The sequence below is a fragment of the Protomyctophum bolini genome, assembly GCF_963924005.1.
Source record: "Protomyctophum bolini genome assembly, chromosome: 6".
Lineage (NCBI taxonomy): Eukaryota > Metazoa > Chordata > Actinopteri > Myctophiformes > Myctophidae > Protomyctophum > Protomyctophum bolini.
Window position 1 is genome coordinate 12,420,962 of NC_137867.1, and position 19,909 is coordinate 12,440,870.

At 41.1% G+C, this 19,909-nt stretch overlaps 1 protein-coding gene and 2 long non-coding RNA genes across 3 annotated transcripts; 2 read left to right on the forward strand and 1 right to left on the reverse strand.

Moving 5' to 3' along the window:
* The first annotated feature begins 1,760 nt into the window (after positions 1 to 1,760).
* Positions 1,761 to 4,516, forward strand: LOC308316633 (proteinase-activated receptor 2-like). The gene is made up of 2 exons (XM_080765328.1): positions 1,761 to 1,860; positions 2,636 to 4,516. The coding sequence occupies exons 1-2, from the start codon at positions 1,806 to 1,808 to the stop codon at positions 3,928 to 3,930; spliced, it is 1,350 nt and encodes a 449-aa protein (XP_080621454.1). The 5' UTR covers positions 1,761 to 1,805; the 3' UTR covers positions 3,931 to 4,516.
* Positions 4,517 to 5,560: 1,044 nt separating this feature from the next.
* On the reverse strand, positions 5,561 to 6,709 carry LOC308316784. Its single transcript, XR_013964208.1, has 4 exons — positions 6,599 to 6,709; positions 6,249 to 6,372; positions 6,060 to 6,140; positions 5,561 to 5,887 (listed from the first exon to the last, which is right to left on the reverse strand). It is a non-coding gene; the product is annotated as an uncharacterized lncRNA (long non-coding RNA).
* Positions 6,710 to 9,913: 3,204 nt separating this feature from the next.
* On the forward strand, positions 9,914 to 15,885 carry LOC308316499. Its single transcript, XR_013964169.1, has 3 exons — positions 9,914 to 9,992; positions 11,967 to 12,069; positions 14,568 to 15,885. It is a non-coding gene; the product is annotated as an uncharacterized lncRNA (long non-coding RNA).
* Positions 15,886 to 19,909: the final 4,024 nt, after the last annotated feature.

Genomic DNA, 19,909 nt, shown 5'->3' on the forward strand with positions numbered 1-19,909 from the left:
GATGCTTCATTGCACCACCAAAAGAAAAGGTGTTTCAAGCTCAAAGCTCTTCCCCAGTCTGAGGAGATTTTAGTTATGCTAATTTGTTCTGTATGTGACATACCACATAAAACATTTGATCTCTAAATTGTCAAATTTCAGTAATCAGCAAATCACTTTTAAAAGCCTTTATTTGGAAAACAAACGTGGCTATAGGCTATACCTCACCTTTAATGCTGGCTTCTTGGTGGCTTTTGGTCCGCTTCAGGGACTGTTTTCTGGGCTCCAGCTTCATGGTTGGTTGTGTTCTGTTCTGTTTCATGTGCTACGTTGGCATTGCAACGTGAACACTGACACAATGTGCTTTTATAGGAGGGTTTGAACAGCGCTGCGCGTCACAGCGTGGATTCCCCCCTGTTACATCACCCCTGGAGTCATGTGACAGCTGCACTGCTTCTAGAAGCATGTTGAGGAAGTATATACTGGGAAGGATCATGTTTAGCTGTTGCTAAAGTTCTTACAATTTTTCCAATGGTGGAAAGTATCACGAAAGTGTCCCTTGAAACTGGACATTCTGCATAATGAGTATAGGCTACATGTGTAAAACATGTAAAACATAAATTATCCGGTTTAAGGCAAGCCCTATGGGCTAATAAGCTCTGGCTATTCTAAAGTAGACGATCTTATAAGCTTCGTATGTTTTTAATCATAGCCTATAGTCAATGTTTTTTAATACTTTTGTACTTTTACTAAAGTAAAGTTTCCAATACAGGACATATTATATCTACATTAGGTATTTCTACTTTTACTGGAATATATTTTCTTCCACCAGTATTGCTTACATTACGTATACGCGAGTGTTGGTAGGTGCAGGGAGTATTGAAGTTGAAGTATGTTATGGCTGTTACAGGTTGTTTATTGGTGCTGCAGAGCAGATCATGTCAAGCTCAGGGAAGTTCCCACACTGTAAAGTCAACGTATTGGTTCTTGGACTTTTACTTTTTTTTAAATGCAAGGACAATTTGGTATGGTGTTAGACTGGTGGTTCTCAATTATTTAGTTTTTTTGTTTCTTCAGTACCCCCCTTTCCCTGATCTCTGAATCCAACTTAAACGCTAACATACGAATAAAAAATAGAGTGAAAGAGTTGCCTCCTGAGCAGATTTAGTTTAAACTGTTGCATTTCAGTATACGTCCAGTTTTGACCTCTGTGTCCTGGGGGCCACAGACCCCCATGACACAGCGAGTGTATAAGAATGTTATCTGTTGGCTGGCTACATACATGGTCCATGAGGCTCTATTTGTACACTCTCAGAGTTACACACCTGTAAGTGTCCATTTGATTTCTAGGTATCAATCAATCATTTAACTGGGAACCCCCTCAATTACTCTTGGGGGGGTGAGAGAGAGAGAGAGAGAGAGAGAGAGCTTTGCTTGCTTCGTGGACCAATTAATTGGGGCCCCGCAGACCACCTGCCTCAATAGGCTACCGTATATACAGTATGATCTCTCTTCGAACGGGTAAGGAGAAGGACTAGTATTAGATAACTGCTCAAATCCCTCTCACTTCTTTCACGCACACGGCTTGTTCTAGCCCTGAAACATGTGGCTAGGCTTGTTCAAGCATGAGTCAACAAAGCAATTCTAACTCAGAGGAGTGATAGGAAATGCATTATGCAATGTATACAGGCTACTATCTGGAATGCAGAAGTGACGCAGGAGGAAGAGAGTGTGTTGCAAATACGAGATCTGTCCTCCATCCACAACAGAGGAAACCAGCAGTCAGAACACTTGAAGAAGCATCGCTTTCCATAATTTCCAGCATCATGAAATCAGCTGTCGTCACTTTTCTCATCTGCCTGCTTGCTCTTCATGTAGAAGGTAACGTGGCTTTTATTACACTATACGTAGTATTTATTATAGAACAGAGTGACTGTAGTGAACAGCAGATTTAACCCAGAGCCAAACTCCGTTCACTTCATGAACCACATGACCGGGCTGGTTTCTGCCCACTCAATATCACAACTCTTCTATTAGATGGCTCTGGTTTAACCCATTTAGGTCTATATGGCTGTGAGAAGTTTGTCCAGCAGTCATTTCAGGTCCAACCTCATCTCTGATAGAGAATATTGTCTGTGTGAATCTCATGTAAAAGGGGTGATATTTTACCAAACAGTAAGTTTTCTGCCATAACTTACAAAGGGATATGAAACTAGAGGACAATCTGCCTCCTAATCTTAGGAATTATTGGGTGAGTGCACACATCCAGTGCAGATGTCAGTCTGCTAACTGTGCGTGGATAGGGCCGATCTGTGGCTGTGTATTTGGAATACATGAAATGTACCGGTATGTAAGATCACAGACATTCTAGGGCTATTAACTTATATATAATACCCATTCAAACATGTATTCACCAAAAGCAACTTAGAGTTAGCTGATTTAAAATGAATGTGTGTGCCCTTGCTACGGACAAGTGACTTGTGTGCCCGGACAAGTCCGAAGGACAAGTGTCTCTAAAAGTGAATGCCAAGCCCTATAGCTGGTATTCTTTTTATGCTTGAAACAACTGAACCATGAACTGGCAAATGTATGACTTGAATAAATTTGAGTCGTGTACTGCTCTTAAGCTTTATTGTGTGCACCTGCTTTCTTTAAGGAAACAAAGGTTGTGGTTCCACTTCCAGTGAGTGTGTGGACCTCCAGGACCAGGACATTGTTATTGTGGATAATAACAAAGGACCGAATCAACTTGGTTTTAATGGGGTTGTGGTGGACCGCATTGGTCGTGGAGTTAATGGAGATGATGATGTTAGTGTGGACAATGCAACAGATGAAACCGATGCTTTCCGTGGGGAGGTTATGTTGGACCGCGAACACAATATGGATAATGCAACCGATATTGAACAAAAACAGAGACATTTCACTGTGGACAAAGCAACAGCTAACACTCTGAAGAGCCGTTTGACCACCATCTTCCTCCCCATCCTCTACATCGTAGTGTTTGTTGTGGGACTGCCTGCCAACACCGTGTCTTTGTACGCGTTTCTGTTCAGGACCAAAATTAAGGATAGTACGAATACTTCTTACTTCTATATTTCAAGAATCTACATGGTCAACCTGGCTCTGTCTGATGTGCTTTTTGTCATCTGGATCCCCCTAAAGATCGCTTACCATTTTAATGGAAATAACTGGATTTATGGAGAGGGGCTGTGCAAAGTCATGGTGGTGTTCTTCTATGGAAACATGTACTGCTCCATCCTCTTCATCGCCGCTCTGAGTGTGCACAGGTGCCATTTAGTCGTTTACCCTTTTTCTGACCAGAGGCGGGACAACAAAGTGGCAATTGGTGTCTGTGTGTTCATCTGGGTTTTCATCTGGACCGCCACCATTCCTCTATACCAGTATGATCACACAGTTAGGATCATAGACCTCAATATTACAACTTGCCATGATGTCAGTGGCATATGGGACTTAAAATATCCTTTCACTTCTGTCATTTACCCTTATTACTACTTCATGTTCATGGCTACAGTTGTGTTTCTTATTCCTTGCATAGTGATTGTTGTGGCCTATGCCATCGTGTTCTGGTACCTGAAGAAGAGCACAACAGCAGCAAAGACCCTTCACAAAACTTTGGTGGTGATGGTGATAGTACTGGTGACATTCCTGGTGTGTTTCATCCCCAGTAACATAATGTTGGTGATTCATTACTATCTGCTGAGCATTGGGGAGATGAATAATGGATATGGTTTCTACATCACCTCTCTCTGTTTGACCAGCCTTAACATTTGTCTAGACCCCCTTATGTATTACTTTGTGTCAGATGACTTCAAAAAGCATGTGAAGAACATTCTGCTTTGTAGGAGCACGAGAACTGCGGAGAGGATGGAGTATTTGGAAAAATGCTCCAGGGAGAGAGGTATAAATCTCATTTCTCCGATAGAAAAATGATGGCATAACCTGCTTTTTGTTAACTTTTGCACACCAGAAAAGTGAAGCTTTTGGTCACTTTACACACAGTTGTCATGCTTCACATGGCATTACTATATACCAGTAATACATGCTGAGGGCGAGATAAACAACAGAACTTCTTAATACGGCACAGTTAAGAAGCAGGAGTTAAATTATTAATCCGGTATCTGTGAGGTCAGATGTAGAGTTGCTGGCCGGCTCCTTATATGCAGATCTAGGCCAGGGGTTCTTCAACGTTTTTGGCTGGGGACCCCGGAAATGCTTTGGCCGTGTCTCAGGTTTTCATAGTAAACTGAATAATAATAATAATAATAATAATAAATTGCAAGACTGAATTGCAAGTACTTATTGGAATAGTTAGTTTTTGTATAACTATCTTTTATTCCAACTCGTAGCGACTGGCGAGACTAAAACCAAACAGGGGGGCCCAAAACAAAGCAATGCAGAGGTTTCTTTTATCATCCGGTCTAAACCACGCCTAGACCGGCGATTTAGGAACACAAACGAGACTTTCCTCTGAGGTGAAAAGTCTGGTGACGTGAGGTTAATTACCACATCCTATATATATATATATATATATCCGTTTACTTCCGGTGAGGACTAGTTTATTCATTGAGTGGGGGCTAGCTGTCACCGTGAGAATGATGTGTGATCAGCCCGCTAATACGTAGTAATATGTATCCCCTGGATAAGTAGGACAAGTTTTAGTGAATGAATTATTGTTGTTGTTGCTGCCGTTACTATACACCTTTACAAACACATTTATGAAGAATGTTCTTGGTAAGGAATTGATTCCAGAATCCAGATTGTTCTGATAATATTCCAGTGCAACCAGAGACACATTGGGGCACATGAGGTAGACTCCATGACAGTGTTGATTTTGTCATTAAAACTATGATGAAAAATGTTTGTCAAGTGCCTGACGTAAACTGAATAAAAACGAAGCTATGATGACTAAGACTAAATATATTGACAATTTTGTCAACAAATTACTTAAAAAACTTGGTTGCGCTTAAGTGTCTGAAAATATCAGATCTAAAAGCTCACAAGTTGTCACAATAACATGCCGCTGCGTGTCAACAACCAAGTGAAAGATCTGCCATTACAACACCATCAAGGCCCACCAAAATATATTTTTTGTCGACAAAATAAACTGTAGATTTAGTAAAAGCGTATGATATTTAGTCGACTAAAACTGGACTAAAACTTTTCAGATGACTAAAATATGACTATAATTTTAAAGACAAAAAAAAAACTAAATCAAAATTTACACTGCTCCACCACACTGTGGATGAGGCCAAATCCTATACTGCTGCAACCACTACAATATAGGCTGAAAATTAGCAGACTGCTGAGCCCAGTAATAATAAATAAATACATTGTAATATTGTCTTGCATGATCTTCAAACTTTCTTGTTTCCGGTAAATACTGAATGGAGGACGTCTATTTGGGGAAAAAAAGTTTTTGAATAAAAATTGGGATATATTGTGGCAGAATGAATACGGTCAGCATCAGCAAGTGATGGTAGGCTACAGTGCTCAAGATCTTGTTTAGTACAGGCAAAACAGTGGGGAACAAATTATTACTCAATAAGTATGTAAAATGTATCTTTATAATAAACAATACAATGTAGTATCTACAGATATTTACATGTAAATCAGAGGCAGTTTTAGGATTACAAACGTACATCAAAATGGTCTTGAGAAGGAACATTAGGTTCAGTGCAATGTGTTTACTTTGACATTTAAACAATTCTTAAGTGGAGCTCCGCTCAAGTAAAGGCTGTCACAGTGTTTATCATCTTCATAACAGCAGAACTCCCTGCAGGGTGGTTTGCGTTGAGGTCATGTGGTCCGGTGTTGAGGTCCTGTGGACAGACGATGAGTAGAAGTGGTGGAAGGTGGTGTTGTTTTCACGACATGTTTATTTTCTTTCCTGAAATAAAAAAAATCACATCAGTCTTAGAATACCGATTTTGTCTTAATGTGTGAAGTAAATATTGATTTATATATATTATATATTATATATTTCCATTATTTTAGTGCAGCTCAGTCAAGTTCATATTAATTAAATAATAATAATAGTAATTAATTTAAGTTAATCTTACCTGTTTTGGTGTTTCTTGTAGATAAAAATTCCAAACTTTGACTCTGGATTCACGCATGTCTTGCCATTTGCCGTTTCCACTCTGGAGATGGATTAACCAAATCATATTAGTGACAGGTGGTAGAGAACAATGTGTAAAATTAACGTTACCTCATATGACTTAGGCTGCTGGTTAGAACATTGTACTTACATAATCTCCCTGCGAGGACAGAAGGTACTGGCTTCATGCACATCATAGTCCCTGATGAGTTGTGTGTTCATGTGGTTGACTCCTTTTTTTAAACATAGGCAGTAACTTTTATTGCTTGGACGTCCTGTGGAATAAAGGGACAGAACACTTAGTTGGACAGTGGCATTAAATGATTGAATATATACACTTTTATCTGTTTTAAAACAGTTCACAAACTGCATTATTACAGAGATTAGAGGGTAAGAATCTGTCTTTTGACTACAACTTCATAATAAAACTACAAAATCCATGATTTCCAACTCAATCTAACCAGTAGGCAATAATGCATATTAGTGTAAAAGCCACATTACCTTCTACATGAAGAGCAAGCAGGCAGATGAGAAAGGTGACGACAGCTGATGTCATGATGCTGGACATGATGGAGTGAGATGCTTCTACAAGTGTTCTGCTGGTTTCCTCTGTTGTGGATGAAGGACAGAGGTCTCGTATTTATGCACACTCTCCTCCTCCGTCACTTCCCCACTGGGCTGCAGTCCAGACACTACATCACTGGTTTCACTTTTGATTTCGTTTTCCTAGAATCACTCCACTGAGGAAGAATCGCTATGTTGGCTCATGCTTGAACATGCCGTGCACGTGAGAGCAGTGAGAGGATTTTGAGCAGTTAAATATTAATAAACCACCGTCAGCCCAAGCATCTTTATTTCAATGTCACGTTTTGTCAGAAAGCGTATCAATATCAGCTACTGTACTTATCTCAGTCCGTTTCTAATCAATCTCATACTATTATGTAAACACACTGCAGTGGGGGGGGGGGGGGGGGGATTAACTCATATTATAATGATATTGATTTGCATGATAAATTGCATTTCAAGCATGTAAGAGAGACATTATAAAGAGAGCAATGTTACAGCAGAGAAAACAATAAATCGTTCAAATATGGAGACCTTAACTGATCCAGGATCTGTTGCATTGAATGCATTTAAAAAGCTGAATAAACATTTCACTGTCTGATAAGAAATCATGTGATCTTCCCTGAAAGTGAAGCTCTGACAACTAAAGCCTGCATGTTTACTGTCCATTAGTTTCTCTTCAGTATTCTAAGTAATTTCCTCAAAGCAGGATACATAGCCTACAATGGCATTCCCCTGCGTTTAAAGATTTTAAAAAACATTTCTTCAAATCATCAAATGTCACTGAAGCAACAGTTGAGGCAATGGAGAAAAGGTGTTTAGTTTAGGGTTGCTTAAAGCTTTCAATGGTGGGGCTGGACTTGGTGTGCGGTGGAAGATTGGTAAAATGTAATGGTAAAAGAAAAGAAAGGAAAAAACTAAATAAAACTTGTTCAATGCAGGCAGACACTGAGTTGGAACATAAGAACACAAAGTCTAATATTTCAAAACCTGTAGGCCTATATCCAGTCAATTTTGGGCATAAACAAGGAGATGAATGGCGTTTATAATAATGGAAGACATGCATGGTCCATTGGTCCTAATGCATACAAGAAGAGTGGGCACTAACCAGCTATAGTGCTCATTCCTCTTTTGGTTTCGTTTTCCTAGTTCCTGGTTTCGTTTTCCACTGAGGAAGAATTAATCACTCTTGGCTCATGTCATGTTTGAACAAGCCGTGCAAGTAAGAAAGTGAATGGAATTTGAGCAGTTTATAATAAACCACGGTTAGACCAAGGATACATGTAAGCATATGGAAGTCTTGCTAAATATGGATTTCCACATGGCTCCAGACGGCCTACAAAAACACACAAGTCTTTCAGGCACCGTCACACCAAAGTTTAATTCTATTTCTAACTATGAGGGAGGATTCTGCCAATTAATGCCTTTCAATGGGAACAGATTTTCTCTTTTTTGCAGAATTGAAAAACTTCCCAGATAGGCTGCCGTGTTGATAACGAAAACTGTACTTATTTGATGTCTTACACTGGACGTTAATAAATTAGTGTTTGTCTGAATTTATTTGGATTATTCAGTCATTCATCATGGGTTTGGGACCTGCACCCAAAGCCCTTTTCTCTGCATGCTCATTTGCCTTCTTCTTTACAGCTTGCCAAAGTATATGTAATGGGATATCTGCTAAAAAAACAACAACAATCTGCTTGGCTGCAGCATACAACATTTGAAATACTGTGAAAAGGAGGTTAGGATTAGCAACCTACATGGCCGGTTAAAACTGAGATTAGCCCCTAGCTAGCTGTCCCCCAGCCTCCAATCATCCTCCAAGTTGCTGTACTAATTATAAATACCTCACCGCAGCTGTCTCAACACAAACCACCACAAAACACTGATTTGATTATGGTATGCCAAGCTACTATCATATTCGATAAATGCATTTATATCAATACAACGACGAGAACGTCACAAGAATGCCGTGATATACACAATATATCTCATTTTAACGGGACAAGTACCTATTAGACACCCAGTCCTAACTTCACCATTATGCCGATTTTAACACTCTTCTGAGCTCGGTCAGAGGACATGGAGGATGAATCAACAGTTGTTCCCCACGAGTCAAAGAACATGTGGAAACAAGTTCCATGACTTTTGGCCAAACAAGGCATGAGTTATGCCTGTTCAAAGGTTTCATTTTCAAAAAATTGCTATAGCGCCTCCCTTTGGCCAATTGGAGTAAGGCTGGTTTCAGTGCTATTTGGCATGACCCTACTAGTACCATACTGTAAAGTTTCATAAGCATATGACGCTGCATGTATGTATTAACCAACGGATTGTGTGGTCTTTCCCTAGTGGGTCTGATCGAGGGTAGCTACTGGGACGTAAGTCGGGACTTGATCACCCCGGCTGGGTCACCCTGACCCGAGTGAGGGGTATGATGTTCGCGAGACCCGAAACCCTGATGACCTTGGGATACAGATACGTCCTAGGTGCATCCAAGCGATGTATTTTTGTTCTGGGCAAAAGAAGAATTTTCACAAAACAGCAAGTTTCATTGGCTCATAAAACATTCATTTTTTCATTTAAAAAAAGTACTATAGATTCACTTTTCTGTATAGGTCCAAAGTTCACATTGCATTTTGATCAAAGATCCTGGGAGGAGATACATTTTAACTGATTTTCATATAATTCAAAATGGCGGGTGATCTAGAGGTCAGAGGTCAAAAGTAAGAGCACAAAACTTATTCGGTATGAGGAGACGCATATGTGTGTCGAAGTTTCATTGCTGACGGTCAAACGGTTCATGAGCTATGTGCATCCAAAGTTTGCATTTTCAATTGAGTGCTATAGCACGACCCTTTGGTCAATGGTTGTGGGCTTCGCATCCTCACCGTTTGGCATGGCCCTCTACCATATTTCCGAGTTTCACAAAAACCGACTGCACGGTTCAGTCAGAACTGCTATTTTTGGCGAAAGGAGAAGAAAAAGAAGAAAAAAGACAAAAACAATAAAGGACAAAGTAATTTCAGGACTGACACTTTGGGTCTACTGGTCCCTTAAAAACAATTAGGGGACAATTGTTCACTTAAAAAAAAGGGGAAAAAATAAAAACATTGAAATATCGGCCTCTAGAGGCAGACTTCGGTTTAACAGAGGGTTCTGTAACTGGTTCTAGCAGCGATGTCTTCAGTTGATTAGTGAGGTCTCGGTAGTGTTGCATGACGGGTAATATGAACGCTGTTTTGTTTTCAGTCCAAAAAAAACAGCACATCTGTGACTGTCGTGTCTGCAAACTGCATTTCGTTCACACACTGTATTTCCTCCTTCTAGCCAGGTACCAGGCTTTATTTGGATAAGTGTGGGAAATTGGGAATGTACATGTCATGTTTTTACTATTGATTAATTACTTGTACATAGTCTATTATAAGATCGCGGCCGTCTACTCTGCAGACGTGTTGTGTTTGCTGTATTGTGGTTAGCCCTAGCTGGTTACTGGTTAGCGACCCCGGGTCGGCTAATTGTGGTCAATGCATGTGGTGAGAACTGGCTAACGGAAATGATATGGATGCTTATTTGTTTTCATGATTCATGAATACTGTAGATCACAATGCGGCTATTAAAGAGTATAAACAGTGTCAGTGAGTAAGATAATGAAAATAAATAGCTAGTGTGAGCTACACCAGAACTTGAAGTATCGAATTCACTGAAGACAAGAGTTAATGTTATCGGAAGACATTGGTGTTCCTTTCATTCTACAATGAGTATTACTGTTAGAAAAAGAGGGGGAAAAAACCTGTATTTCCCTGCATGTAGGTCCGACTAGCCTGCCCTAGAATGTCTCCGTTGTTACATACAGTTGGCACAGTCAGTATTCCACATACAGGAACAGTGTCATACTTGTGCAGCGGGAGAACGGCGGCATGCATGTGATAAATGCTTCGTTTGTACTCACCCATTAAATAATTCCCAAGACGTGGAGTGAAATATTGTCCTCTAGTTTCATATCCATGTGAAAGTTCTGTCATAAAATGTTTGTTTAGTCAAATATCTCCACTTTTTCACGAGCTGCACCCGGACGTCTTTCTCTCCGGCAAAGGGGCTGAATGACAGCTGGACTTCATTTATCAAAACTTCCTCTGATCATCACAAACGTCATCAGGGAAAGACAAAAGTTTGGGTCACACAATTGGCAGGTGGTGTGATTAATTAGTAATTACCCAGCACCTATCGCAATGCACCTGCCAATTGTGTGTCCCAAAGTTCCCAAACATTTGTGCTTCCCTGGTCAATTTAAGATGACGTCTGCGGTAATCAACAGGAATTGTTGGTATTAAATTCAGTCCATCGATCATTTCGGGCCCTCGCCCGGAGATAATTTCGTCCGTGTGCATCTCGTGAAAAAGTGGAGATATTTGACTAAATACACGTTTTGTGCCAGAACTTTCACGTGGATATGAAACTATAGAGGACAATATTTCTACTCCACGTCTCTGGAATTAGCAGTGCATGTTCGCCAACCTTAATGCATGTTCGGACTAACGGGACTTATATGGGCAGTTCCCCCTGTGGTACAGCATTCATGAAGTAGGCCTATATGAATGATCACAGACATTCTAGGTCTAATACATGACAGCCTGTATCCCAGCTGTTCTGTTGAGTGATACATTGGCACAATTTAGAAATGTACCAAAGTACCAAACAAACCATTGCTATCTTTTGATCTGGTTAATTCCTCATTATGCTCCAGTGATGTAAATAGGTTTTCAATGTAATAGCCCCCGGGACTGGACCCAGGGGTGATCTTTTAGGTGGGCCGCAGGGTCATTTTATGAGTCCCACTTCAACAACGTTAGAGTACACTACATTACTGAGTACTGTACTTCAGGACCCCTGGAGGGTGACACGATTGCGTCCTTTCTCAATTTAGTGAGTCGAATATTTCAATTCAATATTTCAATTCAAGTCTGAACGCAACTAAGGATGCAGGCTATGTTTACATCACTGTATGATCCAACTCGGGCGAAATTATGCTGATTGATGCATGTGGGTCTGGAAATAGTGGTGAACACTATATTGATATAATAGCGGTATTAAAATCAGTGATTCTAAACTCCTTTGATTTGAAGGACCCCTGTTTGATATGCATTAGGCCAAGGCTAATATTTGAATCGAAATGATCGTATTTGAACTGGGACCCCCCCCCCTCCCCACTCAGACAACAAGCACTTTGTTGAATTGTATTGTGTGTGTGTGTGTGTGTGTGTGTGTGTGTGTGTGTGTGTGTGTGTGTGTGTGCGCGTGCGTGCAGATGTCTACCAAGGACCTGAGCTCTGCTGCACCCTGGAGGACTGCTGCCTGCACTCCTCCCATGTCCACACTTGAGGACAACAACCACTGCCCTGAGACAGGCTGTGAGTAACACACACACACACACACACCAGGGATTGACACTAAATTCTTGCCTGTCGGGCAAGTACTGTACACAGGTTATATTCTACTTGCCCGAAAAGTAAACCGTCATCCTATTTAAAATTATAGGTAAAATTTGAATTATCGTTCAATTTAACACTTTCTGGGGCTGTGAAATAAATAATGTGATATCTCAATTTGTATGCCAAATACCTACTTATATGAATATGACAATGGGATCACTCTTAAGTGTAGCAACAGTGAAAACAGCACATTCTAGGGGTGCTAGCCTCTCCTATATACAGCTTTTTGACCTAACTAACTCGTGTCACATTTGCCATTGACAATGAAAGGATGTCATATGTGCTTTTTGTGCCAACACAAACATTAAACGCCATTGACAATGAAAGGAGAAATTACGTCATATGTGTCTGAGCAAATCGACATATTACGTCATGGTGATGTACGATGATAAGAGCGCCCCTCACTTCACACGGGTGTGATCTTTTTTTTCCACAGACCAGAAGGCAGAGCGCTCTGTCCACATTCAGATGTTTAGACGGACATCTTAGACGGATATCTTATTGTAGAAGTGACGTGTTATATTTGTATGTTTTTAAATGTTCTGATGTAAACGAGTCTATGGTTTTATCCTCAGAGCGGAAGGAAATAGGGGGTGTCCCTATTTCCGCTCTGAGGTCTTTTCTTGGAGTTCCAGTTGCCGTCATAGTGATTCTCGTTGTACTTGATCAGATGTGTTTGTTTTACTTAATAATCGTAACTGATTACCGGTAACCAGGTAGAGAGCCTATGTGCGTTTGATAACGCACATAGACACACTACCCAGGCTAAACAACACACTACTACTACTACACAGATGCACATCATGAACTGTGTGCAGCATAACTGCTATTTTACAGTATATACTGAAGAGAGAACACACGTTTTCCTGATCACTTGATGGTAAAATGTGAAAGCTGAATTAATTAGGGATCGACTGATGAGTTTTTTTCATGGCCGATGCAGATTACCGATTAGTGGAGATCAAAGAGCCCCGATATGTATTTAAGTAAAAATAGAACATTTTGTTTACATTTTTTACAGTAACAAATTCCAACACAAGAATTCCTTTAAATGCATTGGAGATGTAGAAGGCCATTCACTAATAGGAGTTGGGAGGAGAAGGGCATTAGGACCCTTCAAGATATTAATGGAGCAAATCATATTATGGACTTCCAGGACATAGTTAGAAGGTACGGGATTGATAGGCATTCCCTGTTCTTTTATTTCAGAATCAGATCTGCTTGTAGAGCCTATGGGGTTCCCTGGGGAGCAGAATTAAAAGACCATCCCATTCTTAACTTGTTTCAAAATTCCCCTAAACGAATCGTGTCATATTTATATGATCAACTAAATGCCCAGAAATATGCCCCCTCTACAGGAATGGAGGCCTGGAATAGGGATATAGCTGATGAAGGGCGGGAAATAGATTGGGAGGTCACTTGGAAGAATGTGGCTGGAGCATCAAAGAATCCAAATCATCAGTATATACACTTTAAGTGTTGTCACAGAGCGTATGTAACGCCGAGAATTAGGCACCGAATGGGATTGGCATCTGACCCATACTGCACATTCTGTGCCCCAGGAACCCTAGGCTCATTTGTTCATATGGTATGGGAATGTCCGGGGATCTACGAGTTTTGGGGAAGAGTTACAAGGACTTTGACAGATCTTAAACGATGATTCTATGTTACCTCTTACGGCAAAGACACGCAAGGTCTAGTTGGCTGGGCTTACGGCAGCCAAAAAGATCATAGCCCAACGCTGGAATCCCCCACATGATATTTCAAAAACACATTGGCTGCGAAGCTTTCTGGACATTGCTTATCTGGAACTGTCATCGGCAAGGATTAATCAGGCCCAAGAGGGCACAATTTCAATGTGGACAGACCTAATATTAGACCTGAAAGACTTACTGACCCGGTGATATTGTAATTGAGGTGTTGTGGGTTGATTGTTCTGTGAATAGGATGGGGAGGGGGAGGGAGGGTTTCTGTGTGTGTGTGTGTGTGTGTGTGTGTGTGTGTGTGTGTGTGTGTGTGTGTGTGTGTGTGTGTGTGTGTGTGTGTGTGTGTGTGTGTGTGTGTGTGTGTGTGTGTGTGTGTGTGTGTGTGTGTGTGTGTGTGTGTGTGTGTGTGTGTGTGTGTGTGTGTGTGCGCGCGCACGAGTATGCATGTGAGAGTGAATGTTTTGAGTTCAACTTTATACACTGTATAATGACTATGCTATGTTTTTGTTCAGAAAACTACTAAAAATTGAATGAGAAAAAAAAATGCATTGGAGATGTAGTCGGAATAACGTGTTCCTTCCACGCGCTATGCCCAAATAAAAAGTAGACTTTTTTTTCCAGAAAACAGATTAGGATTTAGAATAACATTTTGATCCCATCAGAATACACTTTGAGTTGCTCTCTCTGAAGTTACCTCCTCTCTTCTTCTAGCTCTCAGATTCCCTCCTTTGTGCCAATCCGGGGTTTCTCCTGAACAGGAAGAGATGGGCCCTAGTCTGTTCCAGGTGACACTAGAAACTCCAGAGATAAAAGAAGAACAGGAGGAGGTACTTCTAAGTCCAGAGGAGGCTGGGGGGTCAACATTGAAATTGCCAGCAGTGAAGAGTGAACATGATGATGAAAACAGAGAGACAGAACATTCAGCCAGCACCTCAACTGAATACATAAAAACACAAGCTTATGTAGAGCACTGGGTACCATCACAGCCAACTAGTAATGACCAGCTGCTCTCTTCACACTGTTCTGAATCTGGCACTGAAGATATGAGGATTAATTCAGGGGGAAGACCCTTTTGTTGTACAGTTTGTAGCAAAAGCTTTACTACCAAAGGAAATCTGAAAAAACACATGGCGATTCATACAGGGGAAAGACCCTGTATTTGTCCATTCTGTAGCAAAGGCTTTAACGAAATAGACAAACTGAACAAGCACATGAGGATTCATACAGGGGAAAGGCCATTTACGTGTCTAGTTTGTAGCAAAAGCTTTAACCAAACTCATCATCTGAAAAGACACATGAGTTTACATACAGGGGAAAAGCCCTTTACTTGTCTAGTTTGTAGCAAAAGCTTTAACCAAACACAACAACTGAAAAGACACATTTCGAGTTTTCATTCAGGGAAAATTCAGGAAAATCCCTTTAATTGTGCAGTTTGTAGCAAAGGCTTTACTCTTACTGAAGATCTAGAAGAACACATGATGATTCATACAGGTGAGCCCTTTTCTTGTACAGTGTGTGACAAAAGCTTTGATGGAAATGTTTCTCTAAAGATGCACATGAAGATTCATACAGAGGAAAGGCACCTGTACAGTTTGTAGCAAAGGCTTTTATTGTCAACACATCTACAAAACCACACTCATACAGGAGTACAGTGTGAAATTACCTTAATCGTAAATGTTATCTAAATATGCACATGCATACTACTTTTGATGAATGTCTTTGGAGATCATGAAATAAAAAACATATTTGTAACACATCTATAACAAACATTTGACCCACCATAATCAACAGGGTAGCGCAAAATCACTTACAGCTTGTTTTCGGTCCTTATGAGTTGTGTTTCATGTCATGTACTGTGGGTTGTGTGCATGAGATGTAAAGAGTTCATGATGTGAGCAAGTTTCTGAGTTCATGTGTGGGTGTACCTGCCACTCAAAGTCTGAGGATGTACATACATATTCACAATATATCATTAAAAGATCGTATTCTTTTCTATTCTAACCACTTTGTATTGCGTTCCAATGACATTTCATGAGGTGTTTCTGTTGTGTCTTAATACTGTGAAATGTGCTATACAAATAAACATACATATTCACATGACCTATTTGGCAATTGGCATACTTTACTAATTCTAATTCTATCGTTCAGCATTGTATTTTCTAGTTGTGACTTGAGTACACATTTTTGAGTGGTGAAACCACTCCAAGGAACAGCAATGTCCGTGTTCACCTACCTATGTGTTGGTCTATGTGTTGGTTAACCCATTCTGACCTGAGATCAGATTCATACGAGGTTTCCACTGGACACACACTGGTCTGATTAACCCATTCTGACCTGAGATCAGATTCTAAAAAATGTCAGTCGTTCTTCGATTAAAAAAAAAATAGCAGACCTACAAGCTCGTAGCGCGCCACTCGGTGGCGCGCTATGAGCTTGTAGATCTGCTATTTTTCAATAGCTAAAGCATAACATGATGCCAACACCAAAATGGGTTCCCGGTCAGAATGGGTTAATGAGCACGAGTATATAACTCTGACTACCAATAGGGGTGCTGTTGTGCCATAAATAGAGAGGGATAGTGCTGCAGCCTGCTAATGAGAGAGAGAGATAAGGGGGGGGGATTGCACCACTCTTCAAGTACCATTCTGTTGCAAGTAGGTGCATGGAGAATCATTGGTGTGGTTTGGGCTTAACTTCAAACTCCCTTTTAACCGTGATTTCTTCACTATATGTTAATATCGATTGTAAAGACAGGCTAGTCACTACTCTACTGCCTGGCTCCCCTATATAGGCTAGCCTATACCAGTTCTATAACTGTTCTATAACTGGTATAGGGCTACTGTATATCCTGCTTGTTCACAGGTGGTAGGCCTACTATATTTATGGATATGAAGGGCAGAATAGACCAGTTCCACATGAGGTGGGATTGGGAAGGCTAGTCACTACTGGCTGGCTTCCCTATATGTACACCAGTTCAATAACTGATATAGCCAAGTCTACTTATCCTGCTTATTCACAGGTGGTACTATGTTTATGGATAGGATAGCCTGATAGCCTCGCCCCTCCCTCCTTTGTTAATTTTAGTTTTTGCTTTGTTGTCCTTTGTTTATTTATTGTATTGATTGTGTTGTTGTAGACGTGCCTGTTGAATTTTTATTGTATTGGTTATTTTGTGTTGTTCTGTGTTGTGCACAATGCAGCCCACTAGGTGGCACAATCACACAGGAGAAAACGGAACACAAGGCTAGGCTACAAGCTGGGTTTTTTGACTGGGGAGTCATATTTAGATTTTTCTGGATAGTATTAAGATGTTGATTTTGTATTCATCTAGGGCCCCAAATCACACCTTAGAAAGCACGGGTGTCTATTTCAAACACAGGGTTTTCTTTTTTCTTTTTACTGCAGTCATATTTTGACAGCAGCAATTGCTGTCAAAAGTTCACCCCCTCCCTATCTAAGTAGCCTGGACAGTATTAAGATCTTGATATTAATTTTGTATTCATCTTCATGGCCCAAAATCACACCTTAGAAAGCATGAGTGTCTATTTAAAGTGTGTTTTTAGATGGGAGTGTAATTATGCCCCTGGCAAAATCTTTCTAGGTGTGATTCTGGGCCCTAAAGATGAATACAAAATCAATATCAACATCTTAATACTGTCCAATACTTATAGATATGGAGGGGGGGTGAAATTATGACAGCAGGTGCTGCTGTCAAAATTCGATCCCCAGTCAAAAAACACTTGAATTTGAAATAGACACTTACGTGCTTTCTCCCCAGAGGCTGGTCTGCATTTCATGCGAGCAGGAAGAGAAGAGCAGAGCCGGCTCTGGAGAAGAGTAGCATTGATTGATTGATGTATTAATAGTTTGCAGAATTATAGTCTACATATAGCTCTAATGAAGGCATTATAACTATGGACCAGATCGAGCTAGCGATCGTCAGTTGATTAGTGAGGTCTAGTCTCGGTACTAGTGTTGCATGATGGTTAATGATAAAGTGATGTTTTATTGTTTACATTTTCGGTCCAAAGCAGCAGCTGTGTCTCCAAGCGGCATTGATTCATTTTATTTCCTCCTTTCAGGTACAGTATTGTTTGTGTACCAGCCAGGTTTTATTGGGATAATGTGGGAATGTATTGTCAAATCAATATCATGTTTTTAGCCTAAGATTTAGACTCTCGGACTCGTAGATGTATTTATGATTCTGACATCACTCTCTACGAGAGTCTAAGCCTTCATTAACCATGGGTGTTCAATCTTTTGCCCGCGGACCTAGAATTGCTCTTAACATGTACAAATGCAAAATCTAAGGTGCTTACATTGCTGCCCCACTTCTCTGGTTGACTACACGGCTTAGTGGCCGACTGCAGGTGAGCGGTGTTTTGATGTGAGGTTCCGCGGGTTCGCCTCCCGGTGGGTCGCGATATGTTTGTTGATGAATTGAACATGGTGGACCCTCTTGTAAACAAGTGTAATGCTTAATTGGGTCGTCCACTCTGGATGACAGATTCCGAGATAGAGTGGATCAAAAAAATGTTTTGAGTGGTGCAACCACAGCAACTGACTATGTCACTATGTTACTATGTTTAGTACCAGTAAGGGCAAAAGTGTCACTGTTGTGCCAGAAACAGAGAGAGAGAGATAGTGCTGCACTGTTGCCTGCTAATGAGAGAGAGAGAGAGGGGGGGGTTAGGGGGAGAGGGGAGTTGTACCACTCAGTTCACACAGTCTACGCTGAAGGTTTTAACCGCAGATCGCAAGTCAACCTGAGCGAGAAGTGGGCCAGCAATGTAATCACCTTAGACGGGCCGGCAGACTGCTGGGCGAACACTGGCGCTTTGGCATGGGGGGACGACGACAGATCAACATATGGAATGAATTCTGTACTGGCAATATACCTGTATGCACTGGCACTTTCACATGGAGGGGTCAGATCAGCATGGAATGAATTATTCAGAAAAGGTCAGCTCCATATATGGAGATCTAAGGGTGGCAACGGGGGCAGTGTCTTGAGTGTACAGGGTTTGATGAGGTCTGTCCATATATGGAGCGTGTCTTGAGTGTACAGGGTTTGATGCGGTCAGATCAATATATGGAATGTCAGAACAGGTCAGCTCATATGGAGATCTAATAGTGGCAGCGGGGGCAGTGTCTTGAGTGTACAGGGTTTGATGAGGGCCTACATTTCATGTGAGGAACCACTTGTAAGACTAGCTTTGGGCCTGGCACCATCTGTACAAACCCCGATGCAGTCATCCCAAGACAGTCCCTCATATTTTGATTTCTTCAATCTATCAGTCAGTTGACACTTTAAAGGGCTGTATTTTGCGTGTCTTAAGTACCAGGTCTTATTCCCTAACTTGAGTAAACTAAAGACCTGGAGGCGTGATCAATGCCATTTGGCTATTCTGAGTGGCCAAAGAGCATTGATCACGCCTCCAGGTCTTTAGTTTACTCAAGTTAGGGAATAAGACCTGGTACTTAAGACACGCAAAATACAGCCCTTTGTGTCCTGTGCCATATCAGTAATGCGCCTGCCAATGGTATTATCAGACAGCTAGGGGCACTGCGCCAAGCTACCGGGCGAATACAGTATATCGCCATGCATAATCAGACTCATAAATCTTTTACTCAGGTATTTTTCATGACCCCAAATAATGTCATGCCCCCACCGTCAGTGTCCTGCAGTCCTGCGGCACATTGGGTCTCTGGCAGGATGTTCTCAGAGATGTGGGTAGCTAGGCGGGAAAACATGATCCTTGTACGAGGCACGAGGCTTTATCACATTTATTTTTATATGGTGATAAAATGGTGGCATCTTTCCAGTCTTGTGGGACAGTTTGAGTTGTCCAGATGGCAGAGTTGGTGTAGCCGGCGTTTAAGGAGGTAACCTCCACGCTTGTATACTTCCAGGGATGGAGTCTGAACCTGCGCTTTTATTGTTTTTAAGACACTTGATTGCCTTCCAGACTTCATGAAATTGAGGGATTTCATCAAGTAGGGGAACAGGGGGGAAGCTGGGGAGTTCGTCCAGGATGGTCGGTCGGGTTTGT

Bases quoted from the DNA above. Each gene is read 5' to 3' on its own strand.
- LOC308316633 (XM_080765328.1), top strand. From the start codon at position 1,806: ATGAAATCAGCTGTCGTCACTTTTCTCATCTGCCTGCTTGCTCTTCAT. The intron at 1,861-2,635 runs GTAACGTGGCTT...GCTTTCTTTAAG, and splicing joins GCTTGCTCTTCATGTAGAAG to GAAACAAAGGTTGTGGTTCC.